At 35.6% G+C, this 20,224-nt stretch overlaps 1 protein-coding gene across 2 annotated transcripts in view; it reads right to left on the bottom strand.

The window, feature by feature from the left end:
- ntrk3b (neurotrophic tyrosine kinase, receptor, type 3b) overlaps positions 1-20,224 on the bottom strand; it is a 285,287-nt gene that overhangs the window by 242,443 nt on the left and 22,620 nt on the right. For both annotated transcript variants that reach the window (XM_056461059.1, XM_056461060.1), the window contains exon 2: positions 4,372-4,446. In XM_056461059.1, the coding sequence (XP_056317034.1) occupies positions 4,372-4,446 (75 nt within the window). The remainder of the gene's footprint in view (positions 1-4,371; positions 4,447-20,224) is intronic.

Here is a 20,224-nt window from a genome sequence, read left to right as displayed (position 1 = left end):
ATGCAACGATTAGCCGATTTCACCATTAACTGCGCTTTAATTCATTACGCATAATTAATCGTAAAGACGTCTCAACGCCGCATTTCTGTTGTCCGGAACAAAACTGCTGCAACTAAAATTTATGCCACCTGTGCGCTTGTTTAAAGTTCAGAGCTTATAACAAAGCTAATACACATGCACACTGGACAATTATAGCAGCAGGCCATTCACATATTGCGTCTTTTCCATACACAAGTTTATTATTTCCACTGGAGACGTGTGCATATTGGGAGCGGTGCGCGCACGGCTCACAAGCAGACCGACACACTCGTGCCCTCCAGACGCACACAGTAGAAATGATCTCATGCTGTAATGGTGAGAGTTGCGCGTGGCTTTCAGTGCAATGTAAACAAAAAATATGTTAGACGAATTATTGCAAATTATTAAAATGATTATGTATATACGAACGCAGATGATAACAACAGTTCATTTAAATACTTACCTAATATAAAGCTTAAACATTAGAAAAATACTATTTTTATTTATTCTTTTATTTATTTATTCATTGTTCTGTCATTTATTTTCATTGTAAAATTATCACTCATGTTTAAATCAAAAACTTTTTCATTTATTTTTAAGTGCAAAGAGAGAAATGGACTATTGTTTGTTTTTTATTACCATTTTATGCTGTATTTGGTTACTGAGCAGCAATAAACAACACTTTAAAATATAAGCAGTTTTCTTGTGATTCTCTAAACTAGTAGTGTTTTAAATTTAATAAATGCATAATAATGGTGATAACCATGAAACCATGATTATTCTTATAATCGTACAACCAAAATCTATAATCGTTGCATCCCTAATTGTTATGCAGTTCAAAACATAACATATGAATGCGTCTGAATTTAGAAGAAGCCTACTGTATAGCAATACACTGATTTTGTTGTGCTTCGAAATACATTTGAATATGTTTGTAAAAAAAGCCACATTGTACAATGCACTATAGTTTCAAAATACAATATATTAACGTTTTAATGTAGAAAAAGCCAACATGGGTGTCTTAAGGAGCAAAAATACAGCATATGGGCTCTTATATTGCTGTTGTGTCATCACTTATATTGCAAGTCATATCTCTCCGGCCCCTCATTTGGGATGCTTTTCATGAACTGGCCCCCATGACAGACTAATTGAATAGCCCTGTGCTACTGCCAGTATATACACAGACATGCCATCTGAGATTATAACACACTGCTGCTGCAAACATAGGCCCTGTTTACAGTAATACGCTTTAGTTTTAAAATGCATACGTTTTGCTACGGTTACGCTTTTCGTCCACACTACCTCAGAGTTTTTGAGCCCTGAAAATGGAGCATTTCGAAAACGCTGAAGAGGCCGTTTTGGTTTTAAAACGCTGCTTCTCTGTGTCAGTGTAGATGGGGGAAAACAAAGACATCTGAAAATGGGGGGGTGGCTGCAGACATTCATGCTTTCTGATTGGGGCATTTTCTTAAGAGTAAGTGCACAAAGTTCAGTCTTGCATCCTCTCCTTGTAAGTTTAGACTTCACAAGTTTGATAGGGAAAACAAACTCCAGATGACACTTCGGGTAAATCGTCAAAGGGAAGAGTGTACTTTATAATCTCATTCGCATCACCCTGGCTGCGGTGTTTCGCTATCGTAACTATAAAAGGAAATTATGAAATAAGGAATTGCCTGTTTTCATTTTGATATTAACTTAATAGACATTAAAAATGTTGAGTCATCTTGTAACTACATATTTATATGACGTCATCTTCACTGTATGCATATTTATAACGTAAACGGAGCCTATAACACAACTGCCTCCTTTTATTTTCATTGAAAAATCTGAAAAATTTCGTCTCTTTTGCTGAATATCAGTTTTAATAATCAATAATGGCCATTATAAAAGTATAACGTACAATAAGTTTATAAAATATAGGAAACTTATCTTTGCGCTCCGCCAAAACATGTTACCTCAGAACAAATAATACCGTCAGATAGAGACAAGATGAATTAAATATCACGTTTAACAACTAGATAAGATCCAGTCCACCATGTTCAACATGCGCTGCTCTCACCTTAGGGAGCTATGCTAGAAGCACCTGCTGACTGCCTGGACATCAGAGGTGCGCAAACGCTGCAGCACATGCCAGTGTGTGTGTGGTCACGTGATGTGCATTTTCAGTGGTATAGTGTGGATGAAGATCTTTTCAGAAATGCTAGGCGAAACGCCAATGTGGACATGGATCGTTTTCATTCTAAAAAACGCAATTATAAACTAAAACATATTAGTGTAAACGTGACCATAATATATATGTAACCCCATAGCAGGTGGGGCTGGGGTGGAGGAGGGTCTCCAAAAGCACACCACAGCTTAACGACAATATTTATATATAATAATAATATATTTATAAAATATTTATAATAATATTTAATATAAAATATATATTTAAAAAATAATCTAAACTGATGAAGAGCAAGCTCATTGGCTGCTGAGGTGACAACGACCAATCTCCTGCACCATGTAGTCAATGACGCAGGAGCAGATTTAAGGTGATCTATAAGCCTGTGTGCGCTTAGTTTTATGGTCAAAATGTCACAATGTTTTTTTCTTCTGGAGAAAGTCAGTGTTATTTTAACCCAACTCGCCTAATTAACCTAGTTAAGCCCTTAAATGTCACTTTAAGCTGAATACTAGTATCTTGATAAATATCTAGTCAAATATTATTTACTGTCATCTTGGCAAAGATAAAAGAAATCAGTTATTAGAAATGAGTTATTAAAACTATTGTGTTTAGAAATATGTTGAAACCAAAATTAGGGGAAAAATATACAGGGGGGCTAATAACTTCTACTGTATATATTGCAAATATTTAGAGAAATGCTCTTCTCTAGAGCTGTGGACACTGTATGACTTTCCTGAGGTAAATAAATGTAATGCTGCATCACACATTGTTTGCACCCTGTTTTAATGATGTCTTTCCGCAGCTGAAACTGTGATAGAGCGATTACGTGATACGTCTTGTGATGTTTATTTCATGCTGTAGCAAACAGGAAGAAATGATGAGCAACAATATAGCGATCTGTTACGCCACATCAAGGAGTGTCAAAACAGCAGTTATTGTTTGAATTTCTTCCTCAAATGGATGGAAATCTGAAAGTTGAGACTTTGTTTTTCACTGAGCCCAATAAAACCAAATCTTCTTGCGAGAGTTGGAACAAATGCAATTTTTTTTCATATCAACTAAATGCATAGACTAAAACAAGGGTGCAAAAATCATTGAGAGCCATGGGCCAAAGGTAAATATACCAAACTATATTACATTGAGCTGGCACAGTGGCTCAGTGGTTAGCACTGTCGTCTCACAGCAAGAAGGTCGCTGGTTCAAGTACCGTCTGGACCAGTTGGCATTTTTGTGTGGAGTTTTGCATGTTTCCCAGTGTTCACATGGGTTTCCTCCAGGTGCTCCGGTTTCCCCCATAGTCCAAAAACATGCAGTATAAGTGAATTGGGTAACCACAATAGGCTGTAGTATACGGGTGTGTGAATGAAAATGTATGGGTGTTTCCAGAACTGGGTTGTGGCTGAAAGGGCATCTGCTGCCAAAACATATGCTGGAATAGTTGGCGCTTCATTCTGCTGTGGTGACCCCTGATAATTAAAGGACTAAGCCGAAGGAGAATGAATGAATGAATGAATGAATGACATTTTCAGAATGATCCCCATCTGCAAATATGGCCAAAAAAGCTGTATTTGCCATAATTTGGTGCTGTCACCAAACTCGGCTCAGGTGTGTATGTAGAATTTGTTGTGTGTGTATCATGCGTTTGTTTGTAATGTGAAATAAATCCACACTTTGCAGATGAAGTGATAGCAAACACATGTTCCACCATTGCTACTTACTAACGTCTGTTAATGTAGAGTTAATGCTTAACAAATATTGAATTAACTATTTATAATGCTTAATGAATGATTCATAGTGTGTAGTTATTTTAAAGTGTTACCAAATTATATCATATGAACCCATTTGTCCAATCAAATGTCAGATTTTACAATATTTGGCCCTATAAGATACACTGAAAACAATGATTCATTGGATTTACTCAATTGTTTTTAAGGTAAGTGGTTGTAAACAATTTATTTGAGCTGAATTTAAACAAAATAATCAGTTCAACGTTACTAAATTGAATTTCTTTGTTTAAAACAGCCCTTATAAATGGTTTGCAACCACTTACCTTTAAAAAAAAAGAGTAAATCCAATGAATCATTTTACTAAAATTCACAAAGCGTATATTAAAGGGTCTAATTCATATGGTTTGCATCATATTTCAATGTAAAACACATCGTTTGGATCAGTTTTGGAATACTTACAGTCTCTGGAGTCCTGTGTAGAGCTCCATGTCGACATCCCTAAGAATCTGCAATCCAGTCCAGTTCTCTATGTGTCTGTGAAAGAAGAAGAGGGAATATTGAAAACACCACCATTACCACAATTTATTCAAGCAGGGGATATGTGTTTTTCCGCTTGATGGCCGGGGCAGGAACCCAAAGGGAGGCCCCTGGAGTCTTGAAAAATGTATCATAGTTGAGCGAGCGCCCGCGAAATGCTGGTGTGCTGGAAAGGCAGATGGCCTAAGGGTGTGATTGCTTGCAAAACCACACTGTGAAATAATTAGCAAAACAATTTGTTTCTCCCTAGACTGTAAGGTCAGATGTATAGAACGTGTGGGAAACGCAAAAGATAATTATCATGGATACGATGTAGGATAATCAGAGACACAAGTCGGCTTGTATAACGTAGAGCAGTGATCAATGTAACACTTAGTGAACGTAATGCGGATAACAAAACAAACAGCGCGCTCATTATATCAGCGTATTTTAATTTGCACCAAAGGTTTTGCGCTAATGATTTAAAAAGCGTGGGGTCAATAAGATTTGCTTTGTGAAAGAAATTAACACTTTGGTAACTCTTTAGTTTAGGTCACAATTCACGGTATTAACAAACCATCAACTAACAAGCTTAATAACTACTAATTACCCGTTATTAATAGTTAGTAAGGTAGTAGTTGGGTTTAGGTTTTGGGTAGTATTAGGGATGTAGAATTATATCATACTTTATAACTACTTATGAACAGTAATATTTTATCAATAAGCAGGTCATAAGCCAGTGGTTAATAACATGAATTGTGACCTGAACTAAAGTGTTACCAATACTTTTTATTTAGCAAGTCACTTGAAAAGTTATATGTTAACTCTTTCATCAGGAATCCCACAAAAAAAAGGTTTCCCATAAAATGATTAAGCAGCAAAAGCTGTTTTAAACATTGACAATAATTAGAAATGTTTATTAATCGCTAAATTTTCATATTAGAATGATTTCTGACGGATCATTTAACATTTAGACTGGATAAATTATGCTGAATTAACATTTTCAAATGCATTTCAATGGAAAATCTTTTTTTTTTAATTGTAATAAAATGTTGTAATATTTCTGTTTGTGTTTATATATATATATATATATATATATATATATATATATATATATATATATATATATATATATATATATATATATATATATATATATATACTTTACACTCAATATTTTATCACAATATTTTAAGATTTAAAAAGATTTTGGGCTGGGATTCAAGGAAATGTTTTGAAATTGTTTAGTTCTAATCTTTTAGGGAGAACCTTTTCTATTGAATTAGAATTGAGGTGTCCACCAGGGATCAACAGTAGTCGAGCGCTATTTAAAGCAAAATTCACGAAAATGTAACTATTGGTCCTGAACAATATTTTCAACCAATCATCTTTCTTGCGTTTACAAGCTGATAACAGTAAATCTAATTATTATTATTATTATTATTATTATTATTATTATTTATTACTGATTGATTTATTTTCTTATAATTTTTTTATTTGTTTATTTTTTCATCTTATTTTCTGTTAAAAATTCCAATCTTCTTAAATCTCTTTATATTTATTTTTTAACACAAAATAAGATGTATTTGCATTGCCTCACACATTAAATATTACATATATTTCTATATGCTGTATAAGTAGTCAAAACAAATGATAACAACACAGTGTTGCTTCTTTTTCCTGTAACAACAGCACAGCTGATAACAGTAAATCTAATCATTATTATTAGTAGTAGTAATAATTCTTACTCCAACTGTATATAAGTATAGATTTTGTAGATGTTGGTCATTTTGTGAAGCACTTTGGTCAACATCTGTTGTTTTTAAATGTGCTCTATAAATAAAGCAAACAAACAAGGTAAAATATTGGACAACACAACAGAGCCCAAGTTCAAACTAGAACTATCCAACGTTACGTACAGCATTAACACCCACCCACAAACCCCTTGGGAGAAATTAGAATCAAATAAGAAATCTATACAGATTCTTTAAATGTACACAAAATAAACAATGAAACTATTTATTAAAGTATAAGGTCAATATTTCTGTTTTGACTGTATTAAGAAAGAAAATAAAAAGTATTAAGTTAGCTTAGAACAGTTACGGTGGCACAGTGGTTAGCACTGTCACCTCACAGCAAGAAGGTCGCTAGTTCGAGTCTCGGCTGGTTCAGTTGGAATTTCTGTGTGGAGTTTGCATGTTCTCCCCGTGTTCGCATAGGTTTCCTCCAAGTGCTTCAGTTTCCTCCACCGTCCACAAACATGCGTTATAGGTGAATTGAATAAACAAAATTGGCCGTAATGTATGAAGTGTTTGCTGGAATAGTTGGTGGTTCATTCTTCTGTGGCGACCCCTGATTATTAAAGTCGAAGAAAAAGGAATGAATGAATGAATGAATGAATGACATTTTCAGAATGATCTCCATCTGCAAATATGGCCAAAAAAGCTGTATTTGCCATAATTTGGTGCTGTGACCAAACTCGGCTCAGGTGTGTATGTAGAATTTGTTGTGTGAGTATCATGCGTCTCTGTGTTTGTTTGTAATGTGAAATAAATCCACACTTTGCTGATGAAGCGATAGCAAACATGTTCCACCATTGTTGTGTGTTTGTTTGCACTTTCTTTTAACCTACACCTCTCTATTCTCCAAAACACATACAATAAACCAGCATGACATCATCGTTTTATATACTCTAGTCTAGTTGGTAACACTACAATGAGGTTGTATTAGTTAATGTTAGTTAATGAGTGTGTATGGGTGTTTCGTAGTACTGAGTTGCAGCTGGAAGGGCATTCGCTGTGTAAAACATATGCTGGATAAGTTGGAGGTTCATTACGCTGTGGCGACCCCTGATTAACCTTCATATTTAACCAATTTTCAACTTAAAACACTCTGTGCTTTTCATCTGATTGCCTCAAGGCCTTATGATTTCCTCCACACTATGGACTTGAACATGTACAAGTGATGATCATCTCTTTTATTGAATTCTAAGTGTTGCCAGTCAAAAGTGACGACCGTAAGAAATGAATGGGTATCCAGACTTTATTCAACCTTCATACACACTTACCCCAATTACTCACTCACTCACTCACTCACTCACGCACACACACATTTTAGACTACACAGTGTCTTTTTGTGGGTGGCCATCTCTTTCCTGTGCTTATGTGCCGATCCTCCCATGTGATTACCTCCATGACATTACATGTTCATTTTGTAATACAATTCCAGTGCCTATTTGTATTTAATATAATTTATTTTTTTAGATTTATATCTAATTCTATAAATCATATATTATTATAGATTTTTACTTGCCCTGCCAAAATTTTTACTGGCCCCATAAAAAAAGAAGAAAAAGAGAAGTTAATAGCTATTTTAGCCATGTATTTTAAATAATGTATAAAAAATAAAGTCTGTGAATCTAGAATTTCAATACTTAAATTTTTTTTAATAAATGTATAATGAGCAAAATTCAAAATGTTATGCAAACAAAAAGAGCAGTATGGAAAATGTGGAGGTATTTTGTTGCGGTTCGAAATCATTTAACAAAATGTGGCTGACTTGTCAAACTGACGGCAAATTGTGCAAAACAACACTTCATTTTTTTGTTGTGTTGTTCCCACATAAATATCTGCTTCCAAGATGTTGGAAACAGACATTTTATTTTAGCCTTATAATTTGATGTTGCCGCCATGTTGCCGTTTCTTCACTGTTCTGGTTGTTACCAGATTATGGAAAAAATTGCATGCTCAAAACATCAAATCAGATAAGAGGAACTGAAAAGAAATATGATGTTTATGACATCGCAGAGAAGAAAGCCTTTAAAGACTTAAAAGCACAAACTTAAAATTGCCAATCGCACCAGTAATGATCCTGTCTACTGTCCCGAGCATCTCTTACGCAGGCCCTGGGCCATCAGGCAGTCCTTAAAGTTGAGCCCTGCCCTAGTTTGAGACATTCTTCACATTTTTAAAGAATGCTTTTGAGCAATTTAAGAGGAGTTAAAAGAGACCCGTCAGTTTTGACCACGAACATTTAAGTAAGGGGCAGGAGGGGAACATGACAGGAGGGTTATGAAAGGGACTAAGCTAAAGGAAAAAATTAGGGGTTGCACAACTACTGCTTTCTGCTAATCGATTTCTTTTCAAAACAATACTTGAGTTACTCGACTGCCCGTGGTTCAAGCTACTAGTTAAAAAGACACCAAAAATCCTTCTCAATACACCTTTTATTCATAGTAATTTCAAAGGCCAAACATAAATTGTCAAAACATAAGCCAAAGGAAAATGAATGAATGAATGAATGAATGAATGAATGAATGAATGAATGAATGAATGAATGAATGAATGAATGAATGAATGAATGAATGAATGAATGAATGAATGTAAAAACTGACTTGAATAATGAGAGTTTTTTAGGTTTAGGCTATGCAAAATATTTGAAAAATTCAAGTAAAAAGACAAATTTCCTCTTTCAGTATGAATGTTTTTTTCCTCCATTTATTGTCCACCAGAGAGAGAAAAATGCAGTGTGATTTCTTGGAAAAGATAATAGAACACCTCTCTTGAGGAAGCCACATGACTGGAGGTGTCATTCATTTCAGTAGTCACAGTAGTCGTTGTGCTGGATGTGTTATGTGCTGATGTTTAACATTTAAGGATTGAGGTTTTATTTAAAAAAAAAAAAAAAAGCTAAGTGAGTATTAGCAATAGTGAATGTGCTTACATGCACAACAAAATGCTGAAAGCTATCAGAAAGAAACACATTTTAAACACCAGGAAATGCAAGAAATCAACAGTTTTCAAATACACATCATTAAAAATGTAGCATACACATAAATATCACCTTTTTGGAAAGGACACTATATATAGTGCAGGTTAACTGTATATCCACGCTATACATAACATCTTAACTTTATGATTTTGACTGTAAGCGCTTGAAATGAATGGGCTCTATACACAGCTAGAGTTTTCTAGCCAATGATAAACTTCCAGTGAAAGCTTAATGTGAATGTTTTCATCTTCACAAGGTTGTTTTTACAGCATCAATGTTGTAATATAATTACAATACATTCAGTTAAATAGATTTAATCATTCATTTAGTTGTTCAAGCTTAAAACGATATGAAACACAGTGTAACCGCTAGTGCCATCAGTAGCAACAGGCGCAGAAATTCCATTGAAAATACTGGGGTAAAATAAACATATTTTAAAGACAAAAAATGGAATTTATTGCAGTGCTTTTTGTCCGATCTAAGACCCACTTCATATTGTATATCTAGCAGGCAGTGAAGATCGCTGGTTTTTAAAGAAATCAGATCTTAAAGGTGACAGTTTTGTAATGCAAAGACAGTTCACCGGAAGCCCTTGGGCTGCCAGGTTGAAAATTAAAAGTCATCGTGCATATAGCCAATTGAATTGAATATTCCTCTCAAATCATAAACAAACATGAATACTCTACATGTTCAGTAAAACTTAAAATCTAGAGATGTCAATTAGATTTACACCATTTAAATTTGAACGGACACTTCACAACCATTAAAGGTGCTGTATGTAAGTTTTTTGACTCTATGATATAATAAAAATACCATTATATGTTTGCAGATATTTAAGAAACATGCAAAGTAAACATTCTTGTTTATCTGAAAAACAATGCTGAAGTCAGATATTCTGCTTTAAAAATGTCCATTACGTGCCAGAACGCTGTCTTTGTTTTGATTCTTTTAACCCGCCCAAATCAAGTTTAGCCAAATATATTTCAGCCCCCTGGGTTGCCTTATTGGAAAATCGTGTATTTGATTTATTCTATGAGAAAGGTTCTCAAAGTATGTGCCCTTGACCAAAAGTGCGACCTCCGGTGGACAGTAATAGCCCCGAAATGAGACACAGGTTCAGAGTTCCACCTGAGATGGTTATTAATTAGAAAGTAAACGCATGTCTAACAACACGCTACATGACAAGATTTGCAGTGATAAGCAATTCGGCTGTTTGCACCAGACAAAACTCAACAGAAATTTTATTAAAGACATTCAGAAGCACAGAATAGTGCACTCACTGCACTCACGTGAAATTGTAAGGTACATGATCTAATTAATACATATTAAACCTTTTTAACATTATTTTATGTACATGCTGAATCACTGATATGTGTTGGTTTGCACTGAGTCACAGTTCTGAAGTTCAATTACAAACGCTTTAATTTATTTTCAAGATCTGAGGTGAACTATCTGCTGCTGCTTTTAGTTGTATAACAATAAATGTCACGTAAAATGGCATTCAAATTCACATTGTTAGCATTCAACACTTAATAAAGCACATGAAGTGTACCTGAGGCGATCACAGTTCATCCTGTTGTTCACCTGTGAGAAATAAAAGCAGTTTCTAAAATATAAATTTTAGGTGTCGGTTCAGAAAAATGTTCCTTTTATTATGGAAAATATTCCTTTGAATATAAGTTAGAAAAGAGTTCAAATCAGCCTTTAGACTTGATAGTCAGGCACACTCAAGTCATTCTGGCAACCTGTGCTTGCATGTACCAAGCGGCAACCTTCCCGAAAACAAAAACTGCAAAAAAATGTGCCGCCAGGACGTATTTTGCGGTCTTCAGAAATGTCTGTAGAGGTACGTTTTCAGAATGGGTTGAATTTTTGCTAGTAACAAACCATTAACTAAGACTTTTAGCTCAATAAACTTCTAATTTTCTGCTTATTATTAGTTATTAAGGTAGCAATTGGGTTTAGGTATTGGGGATATGGATGCAGATTAAGATCATGTACTAATATTCAACCAATATCTTAATAATAGGCAGGTAATAAGCCACTAGTTAATAGTGAGAATTGGCATGTATACTAAAATGTAAGTGTCAAAGCTACTGTATGTTACATGTAGTATAAATGTGAGTAGTATGAATGCAGTTCAGACATATTACTTCCAACATGCTCTTATTTATTGCGTATTTGACCAGATGTGTAGCTTCACATGCATTGTTTTTTTTTTACATGCTAGATAGTACAGGGAAGGGTGCGATTTCAGACACAGCGAAGGTGTTACAATTACCCCCGCTCTCCTCTCAAATGTCACAGAAACACTATTATCAGCTCGCGAATCTGCTGGAAAACATGCTTGCATTTAAATTCAGCTATCGGCAGGGCAGGCGGCACTGCCTGGATTTCCTATTCCACAGGCTTCTTATCTGCCAGCTAAAACAAACACAATCTGGACAGAAGTGAGAGATGTTCCAAGCAGGAGAAATCACAGATGTGCTGCTGACAGATCCCGACCAAACACACGAAAGCAAACAGGAGCACACGCTTCACACACACACACACGCACACACACACACACACTCAGAGAGTCCAGCACAGTACATCAGGCAGATTTAATGTTTCTGTTTACAGCGGTGGAGAGAGTGACACTTTACAAATGAGTCGCACTGCAGTTAATGCAATACAGCAGAGGCCCTGCTGCTTCACTGCCCACTGCTTTTACACAGCGTCTTCAGGTCACTAATTTCCCCAAAGACCTTTCATTGAGGATGAGCTACACAAACCTACCGAACGATACCAAAAAAATAAAAAAAAACTGCAATCAGCACAAACTGTCTTTATCCTTCACTCGTAAAAAAATAAAGCTTACTTAACCATTTCCTTTTCCTGTACCTAATTTTTACCACTAAACAAACTGATCTCTTTAGATGAGTGATTTGCATAATATGCAAATCAGTAATACTAACTAATTAAAGCACCAAAAACAACAATGGTTTGATCATTAATCAGACACTGATTGCTGCATGCAAAGAACTAAAAAAAATACTTGTTTTTATTTGCATTCGGAAAATGAGTTAAATAGTAAATAATATGAAATCCCAATACTGACACAAACTAAAAGAAACCTTTGTTCATTAATCCAAGTGATCAGACATCAAGACTGCATGGTGTTATTGTGACCCAGATGCATCGGAGCAGTCATGTTTATACAGATGCACAACCTAAACCGTCTGAATCATTCAAATGCCATTCAGCCTTGCACCCGTTTCATTTCAGCATGTGATGAAAAGCTCTCTCTGGCTCCGTGCAACTTCATGACGCTTTTCTCCATAATCTCCTCATTGTTCTCAGCAACCATGCCTGCCCTTGATTGATGACTTTGTTTAAATGATCCACAGCACAAGTACATAGAGCTCAATGGAAAAACGTTTAATAAAAACAGCTCGTCTCAGGTGTGATTTCCTTACATTGATCGACAGAGCCCAAACCCTAAAAACGTCTTTTATTTATCACCCCTGTTGAGCTCTGTCCCTTTAAGAGAGAGAGAGAGAGATACAGGGAGACTGCATAGAACTAATAAACTGTGTAAAAACATATGCTGGAAATGTTTACGGTTCATTCCACTGTGGGGACCCCAGATTAATAAAGGGACTAAACCGAAAAGAAGAGGATGAATGAATAAATAAATAAATAAATAATTTCCCAGTACTGCGTTGCAGCTGGAAGGGCATCCGCTGTGTAAAACATTTGCTGTATGAGTTGGTGGTTCATTCTGCTGTGGCAACCCCTGATGAATGAAGGAAAATGAATGAAGGAATAAATGAAGTGGGTAGCACGATCGCCTCACAGCAAGAAGGTCGCTGGTTCGAGCCTCGGCTGGGTCAGTTGGCATTTCAGTGTGGAGTTTGCTTGTTCTCCCCGTGTTTGCGTGGGTTTCCTCCGGGTGCTCCAGTTTCCCCCACAGTCCAAAGACATGCGCTAAAGGTGATTTTATTCATTTTCTTTTCGGCTAAGTCCCTTTATTAATCCGTGGTCTCCCCAGCGGAATGAACCACCAACTTATCCAGCACATGTTTTACGTAGCGGATGCCCTTCCATCCGCAACCCATCTCTGGGAAACATCCATACACACTCATATACACACATACACTAATTCACCTATACCGCATGGACTGTGGGGTAAACCAGAGCACCCGGAGGAAACCCATGCAAACACAGGGTGAACATGCAAACTCCCCACAGAAATGCCTGACCCAGCCGAGGCTCGAACCTGCGACCTCCTTGCCGTGAGGCGACATCACTACCTACTGCGCCACTGCGTCGCCCCTTATAGGTGAAGTGGGTAAGCTAAAATTGACCGTAGTGTAATAGTGTGAATGAGTGTCTATGGATTTTTCCCAGTGATGGGTTGCAGCTGGAAGGGCATCCACTGTGTAAAACATATGCTGGATAAGTTAGCGGTTCATTCCGCTGTGATGACTCCAGATTAATAAAGGGACTAAACCGAAGGAGAATGAATGAATGAATAAAAAATTAGTAAATAAATAAATAATTCCCCAGTTTTGGGTTGCAGCTGGAAGTGCATTCGCTGTGTAAAACATATGCTGGATAAGTTGGCGGTTCATTCCATTGTGGTGACCCCTGATGCATAAAGGGACTAAGTTGAAGGAAAATTTATGAATAAATAAATAAATAAATAAATAAAAGGCATGCATCAGTGACATTACCAACACAATTATCTTAATTATGCGTTTTGGATGTGTGGATGTGAGATGTTTGGAGCTCCATTGCTTTGATAAATAATTTTCATCATAAAATACATCTACATTCGTTACTTTAAAAAAAAAAAAAAAATGTATACAGGGTGAACGCACCCTTCATACCATTTTACAAATAAATCTACTTGAAACATTTTGCTTTTAGAGCATCCACTTCTAGCTTTAGCCTGCTAGCATCGCATATTCTTCCCATGTTTGTGTAGATTTCCTCTGGGTGCTCTGGTTTCCCTCACAAGTCAAAAGACATGCACTATAGGTGAATTGGGTAAGCTAAATTGTCCGTAGTGTACGTGTGTAAATAAGACTGTATGGGTGTTTCCCAGTGATGGGTTGCAGCTGGAAGGGCATTTGGTGTGTAAAACATATGTTGGATCAGTTGGTGGTTGATTCCGCTGTGGCGACCCCAGATGAATAAAGGGACTAAGCCGAAAAGAAAATGAATGAATGAATGATAATGATAATGATTATATATTTTGTGTTGTTTTCAAGAGTTCACACTTAGATATTGATTGAAAACTGTTAGCAGGTTTGGCATGCTGTCTCGCTAGAGAACCCTGAGCTCGGAGATAATTGAGCCCAGGGCTCCCACCTGGTCGATAGAGCATGTAAGGGGAGTACGAGATCAGGTGGTTTTCGAGAGCTCCCTGTAGTAAAGGAAGAAAGGGGGAGAAGGGGTGGATGGGGGCTTTCTTCGGAAAACGAAGAGAAGGGAGTAGTTTTTTGCTAGGCTACTTATAGTGAGTTTGGATTAATCTGATTGGCTAACTAATGATTGTAGATGAGAGACCAGCTACGGTCAATCCTATCACATGCTCCTCCCGAAATTAGTTTGTGAAACTTCACTTATTTCATTTAATGACAAAAAGACAAGACAACAAATATTGTTCTGTTGCTTTAACTAATTCTAACAAGTTAATCGGGTTTAATTTTTTTAAGTTCTACAAAGTTTAACTTAATATTTCAGTCAGTTTGTTTGATCGTAAGTTGAAAGAACTAGAAACGTTAATTTGATTCAGCTAAAAAAATGAATGTAAATTTTTTTTACAGTGCATGTGTGTATTCCAACAACAAAAACTGCATATACAGTTAAAGTCAAAAATATTCACCCTCCTGTGATATTTTTTCTTTTTCATATATTTCCCAAATGGTGTTTAACAGAGCAAGAATTTTTTCACAGTATTTGCTTTAGTATTTTTTCTTCTGGAGAAAGTCTTATTTGTTTTATTTCGGCTAGAATAAGAGCAGTTTTTAATTTTTTAAAAACCATTTTAAGGTCAATATTTTTAGCCCCTTTAAGCTATATATTTTTTGATAGTCTGCAGAACAAACCATCAATATACTATAACTTGCCCAATTACCCTTACCTGCCTAGTTACCCTAATTAACCTAGTTAAGCCTTTAAATGTCACTTTAAGCTGTATAGAAGTGTCTTGTGAAATATCTATTAAAATATTATTTACTGTCATCATGGCAAAGATAAAATAAATCAGTTATTAGAGATGAGTTATTAAAACTATTATGTTTAGAAATGTGTTGAAAAAATCTTCTCTGTTAAACAGAAATTGGGTAAAAAAATAAACAAGACAGCTAATAATTCAGGAGGGCTTCAACTATACGTAGCATATCAAATGCTACAAACAATGTGTTTCAATGCAACAACTTTATATTGTGAGTTCTACACAAAGGATGTAAAGGATAAAAACAAAACCCATAATGTTATCCAAGGAGAAATAAAAAAAAAACAGATGATGAGCGCAATTAGCAATTTAACAGATGAAATGATCTCAAACAGCAGACATATTTTGTTTTTTTTTTACAAAGCCACGATGCATTTCAGCATGACTGCTTGAGTCAGTAAACATACTCTTTTTCTATCCACTGACTCTTTACTGGCGTTCCTTCAACACCCACATAGCATCTGAATAAATGTAATTACTCTGAGAGAGGTGTACAACATGCCTAATTTCTAATGGATCCAGTCGATGAAATTACAGCTGGCCTCCATCTGTTGCTGATTTCAGGTTTCAATCCGGGATTTACATTTCCAGTGTATAAATACAACACGCCTCACCTTTAGCGCTAACGAGCTATGAATCATTAGAAGGTGCTGGGATGCTGATTTGCATTTTAAATGGTGGAAATATATGTGGCGTTTTTGTGAGGCAGCACTTCAGCGGTTTGCTAGCATTTGTTACGTGGCACTTAGAGTATGCAGGGTATTTTTCTAAATGAGGAACAGCTGTAATTACAAGCAGTTGCGCTTAGATTTTCCTGAAGAAAGCGTGAGTGGTGTTTGCTTGTCCCAAGATTTGAGCGTCTGAAAGGAGATCAATTCAAATGCCATTTTTCAAATCTTCGACCACTGAAATGCACTCACTGTAAAAATAAATAAGTAAATAAAAAATGCTGGGTTTCACACAATTCCTTCATGTTGTCTCAACACAAATCGATTAAGTTAACTTAATGATTTTTACAAATTTAAGTGGACTCAAGACCTTAAGAATAGAGTTGTTTAAACTAAATTAAAATAAGTTTTTTCAACAAGCTGCAAAAAGTCATTTTTTCGAGTGCTCTATGGTTGCATGTTGTTGTAATTTGCATGAGAATTGCAGAATCTTATGCATTAAAAGTGGAGGCTTAATTTAATAAAGTGCTAGGCTGGTTTTGCGAAGATAATTTAGCATCAATTACCCAACCTACACTTGTCACAGACCTGTTTGAGTTTCCTTCTTCTAATGAACACACTCAAAAAATGACGTTTGCTACTTAATTAAATGAGTTGCAACAACACAAATCTTTTTTTAATTGGTGGGGACAACTTAATTGTCTTATGTTCAATTTATTTATATTTATAAAAACAATTAAGGAAAACTTAATATATTTGTGTTGGAACTAGGCATGGGCCGGTATAAGATTCTGATGGTATGATAATCTTGGATAAAAATATCACGGTTTGACGGTATTGTGATTGAACACAATATTGAACCCCAGTGAACACAATATTGTTTATTTTGAGAAACATTTAAAGTACACTGAAAAAAGTGTTGCGTGCAAAACTGTTGCAAACAATTTATTTGTGTTGAATTTAAACAAACAAATTAAATTGAGCAATGTTCAACTTAATTTGCTTGTTTAAATTCAACCCAAATAAATTGTTTACAACCATTTAACGTAAAAAAATGAGTAAATCCAAGGAATCATCTTTGAATAATTTTTTTTCAGTGTATTTTGGAGCAATAAACATGTCAGGCTAAATAATTCAAATAAATCAGTTTGTAAAATAATATTTTTGGTCTTTTAGTAAATATATTATATGAGAAACTTGCTTTGTTTACCAAATAAGTTGATCTAAATAAGTTAGATTTGCACTGTAAGCATTAAATGAAAGTTAAAAAGGTATTCTTATTGTTTTATTTCATTTATTTCGTTTTTAGTTATGATACTTTCCACATATCCAAATCATTCCACATAAATCCGCAGGTTTTATACAAAATTCTGCGCAGAAATAGCAAAAATGTCAGCAGATTCTGTCATTCGTCATATACAACAACATGAACCAATGCAGTAAACACAATATAAGGCTGAATTATAGTTCTGTGTTAGGAGATCACCGTTATCAGTGCTTAATTTGAGCAGGATCTTGCTGGATCCTGTTCTGCAAAAGTGTCAGATATTGGTGTTTTGCGTTCCGGCGTTTATTTTAATGGATCCGCCATTAACTTGTGCATTCCTACGCTCGCGCATGTGGTTGTGTGAGAAAGAGAGAATGAGCGCAAGCGAAGACTGTGTGGCACACATGACGGCCCTCAACAATATTTTAAGCCAATCGGCTTTCTTATGTTTACAATCACTCTCATTGATTGGTGATTATTGTTTCGTGCGCAGTGAGCGGAGAAAATTAATAAATGCATAGTGGTCTACATAAATAATGTCTGTATTTTCAAAATAGCAAAGAGTCATGCATATTTTCATTTTTAAAACCATGAGTAAATGTGATACTAATTCAATTCAATTCAGTTCAATTCAATTCAATTCAATTGATAATAAGCCTGATAAAAAGAGATCTCGAGAAGATAAAACTGCGCAAATGTATGGAAAGCGGGAGACAGAAGCAAAACAATCTCAAGTTAGCCAGCAAACATGACAGAAGAGGTAACTGTGGGCTCTTCTTGAAGATTAGTCTGAGTGAGTCATTTAATGATTATTTTTACTTGGCACATAACAGTGAAATGAACTGTATAGTGATTGTTCATACTTTTTATCTTTGTAGCTACATGTTTTTATTATCCATGACTGACCTTTAACGTTATATGGCACTAAATAATTAAAGACCGTTCAGAAATGTGATGCACTTTTTTTGCGCTATCAACGTTTATTGACGTCATGTTCTGGAAAAACTGAAATTGTGTGATGGAGGTCGGTCACGGTAACCGTAAGCCATTGCGCATACCTTGTATGTAGCTGTGCGTTTATACTTTGGCATTCTGTTTATGTTGCTCTGACAATTCTACATCTAAAACACTAGCTGGCAGTGGTGTTTCTATGTTCTTTTATGTCAAGTTTCTTCAGGGGTGTTTTGTTTACATCGTAAATACCTATAATGCTAACTTACTTTAGTAGTAGCTGAAACTTGCTCATTGAGAGGTGGGAACTGGTGGATGTGCACCAACTTTAATCATACAATTTAAATCATAAAAACAAAGGTATCCATCTGCACATTCCTCTAGCTTCTCGGCCACGCCACATTCAGTATCGCTACTAGGCCGACCAATCACAGAGCTTGCGCTACGTGACTCAGAAGTATAAATCTGGCTTTACACTGATTAAAATACATCTAAATATATTATAAACAGTTAAAGAACAACAACAAAATTACTTAACAAGACTGAGATGAATACTTCAAATTATGATTAGCTTGTTGTTTGGAAAAATACAGCTTTTGAAAGAAGCTTCCCCAAATATGCTTATATCATATATTGACAGACATGAGAACTGCAGGGAAATCTGTATTGACTATTTCGGTCACTTCAGACTTTTGTAATGAAATATTCAGCTGTCTGAACAATTGGTCTGACATGTAAAATCTCACCTCTAGCACATACACGGGGCAATTAAACTCCAATAGCGGTGACCTTTCAAGATGTGTAAATGTCTCAGCCATATTTTCCCTATTCACTACATCTTTCAGCAACACCTATCGACACTGTTAGAAAAACGTATATTTATGGAACTTATGACAAAGTTTTGCACAAAAATGGCTTTAATAAATTACAAAATACATTCACTTTAGTGAAATAAATGGCGCTCCTGGCATTTAAGCTGTACTAACTGACCCTTGACTTTAAGTAAAGCTAAAGTCTCCCAATAATATGATTTTAAATGTTGCTAACTTTGCTTTGTAAGTCTCACAAAGCAGGTTTACATCCATTCAAGGTCAAAAGTTTTCTCATTTTATAAACTACAATATCAGCTCTTTCATCACAGTATCAGAAATGGTTGGTTCAAGAATCTGGTCTGTCTAAGCTCCGCCTTTCTGAAAGTCTCCCCTGCTTTGATTGGTTATTGTTGGCCCTGTCTGTTTACGGCTTATAGCACAAGTTTGAAACCTAATGCCATTGCCTGAATTTCTGCTCTAGGGGCAACTCTATCATTTTACCATGTCAATTTGAGTGTGAGTCCTTATTCTTTGGAAGTACATGAAATTGCTTTTACAACATATAAAGCAGCATCTCCTTGACATGTCGACAAAACAATCCAAACTCTGCCAGGCCTCAGCTAAAACTACAGTGTTTGAGGCCAAAATGGATGTCATTCACAGACAGCCAATGAACACCACAGACTAGCATTATGCAAAGGTTTATGCATGAAATAAGACTGCGTTTACGGACTTTTCTGGCAGGTAAGAATCTATTCTTTTCTGAGACAATTGTGCAAGAAAAAACTGGCATTATAGGCGGGGCCAAATAGAATCTGCAAACCATTTTTGCTATTTCAGTGCAAAATAATAATAATAAAAAAAAGATGATTTATGCACTATATCACACAGGTAGCAGGGCAATATGGCTGTATATTGGCATTGGTTGGAGACACTTGTTGGCTTAAGGCTGCAGGCAGAGTGCCTTAATGTCCCACCAGGGATTATGTACAGCCATATTGCACTGCTATGAGTGTGATATTGCCTTTATACAACAGTTCAATGGTATAATCATGTATATAAAAAGAAAATCAAACATGGAGAGTCTCAAAATCCTTTTGAA

Source organism: Danio aesculapii, chromosome 7 (genome assembly GCF_903798145.1).
Source record: "Danio aesculapii chromosome 7, fDanAes4.1, whole genome shotgun sequence".
NCBI lineage: Eukaryota > Metazoa > Chordata > Actinopteri > Cypriniformes > Danionidae > Danio > Danio aesculapii.
The sequence above is the reverse complement of the archived record's forward strand: the minus strand, read 5'-3'. Positions and strand labels throughout refer to the sequence as shown.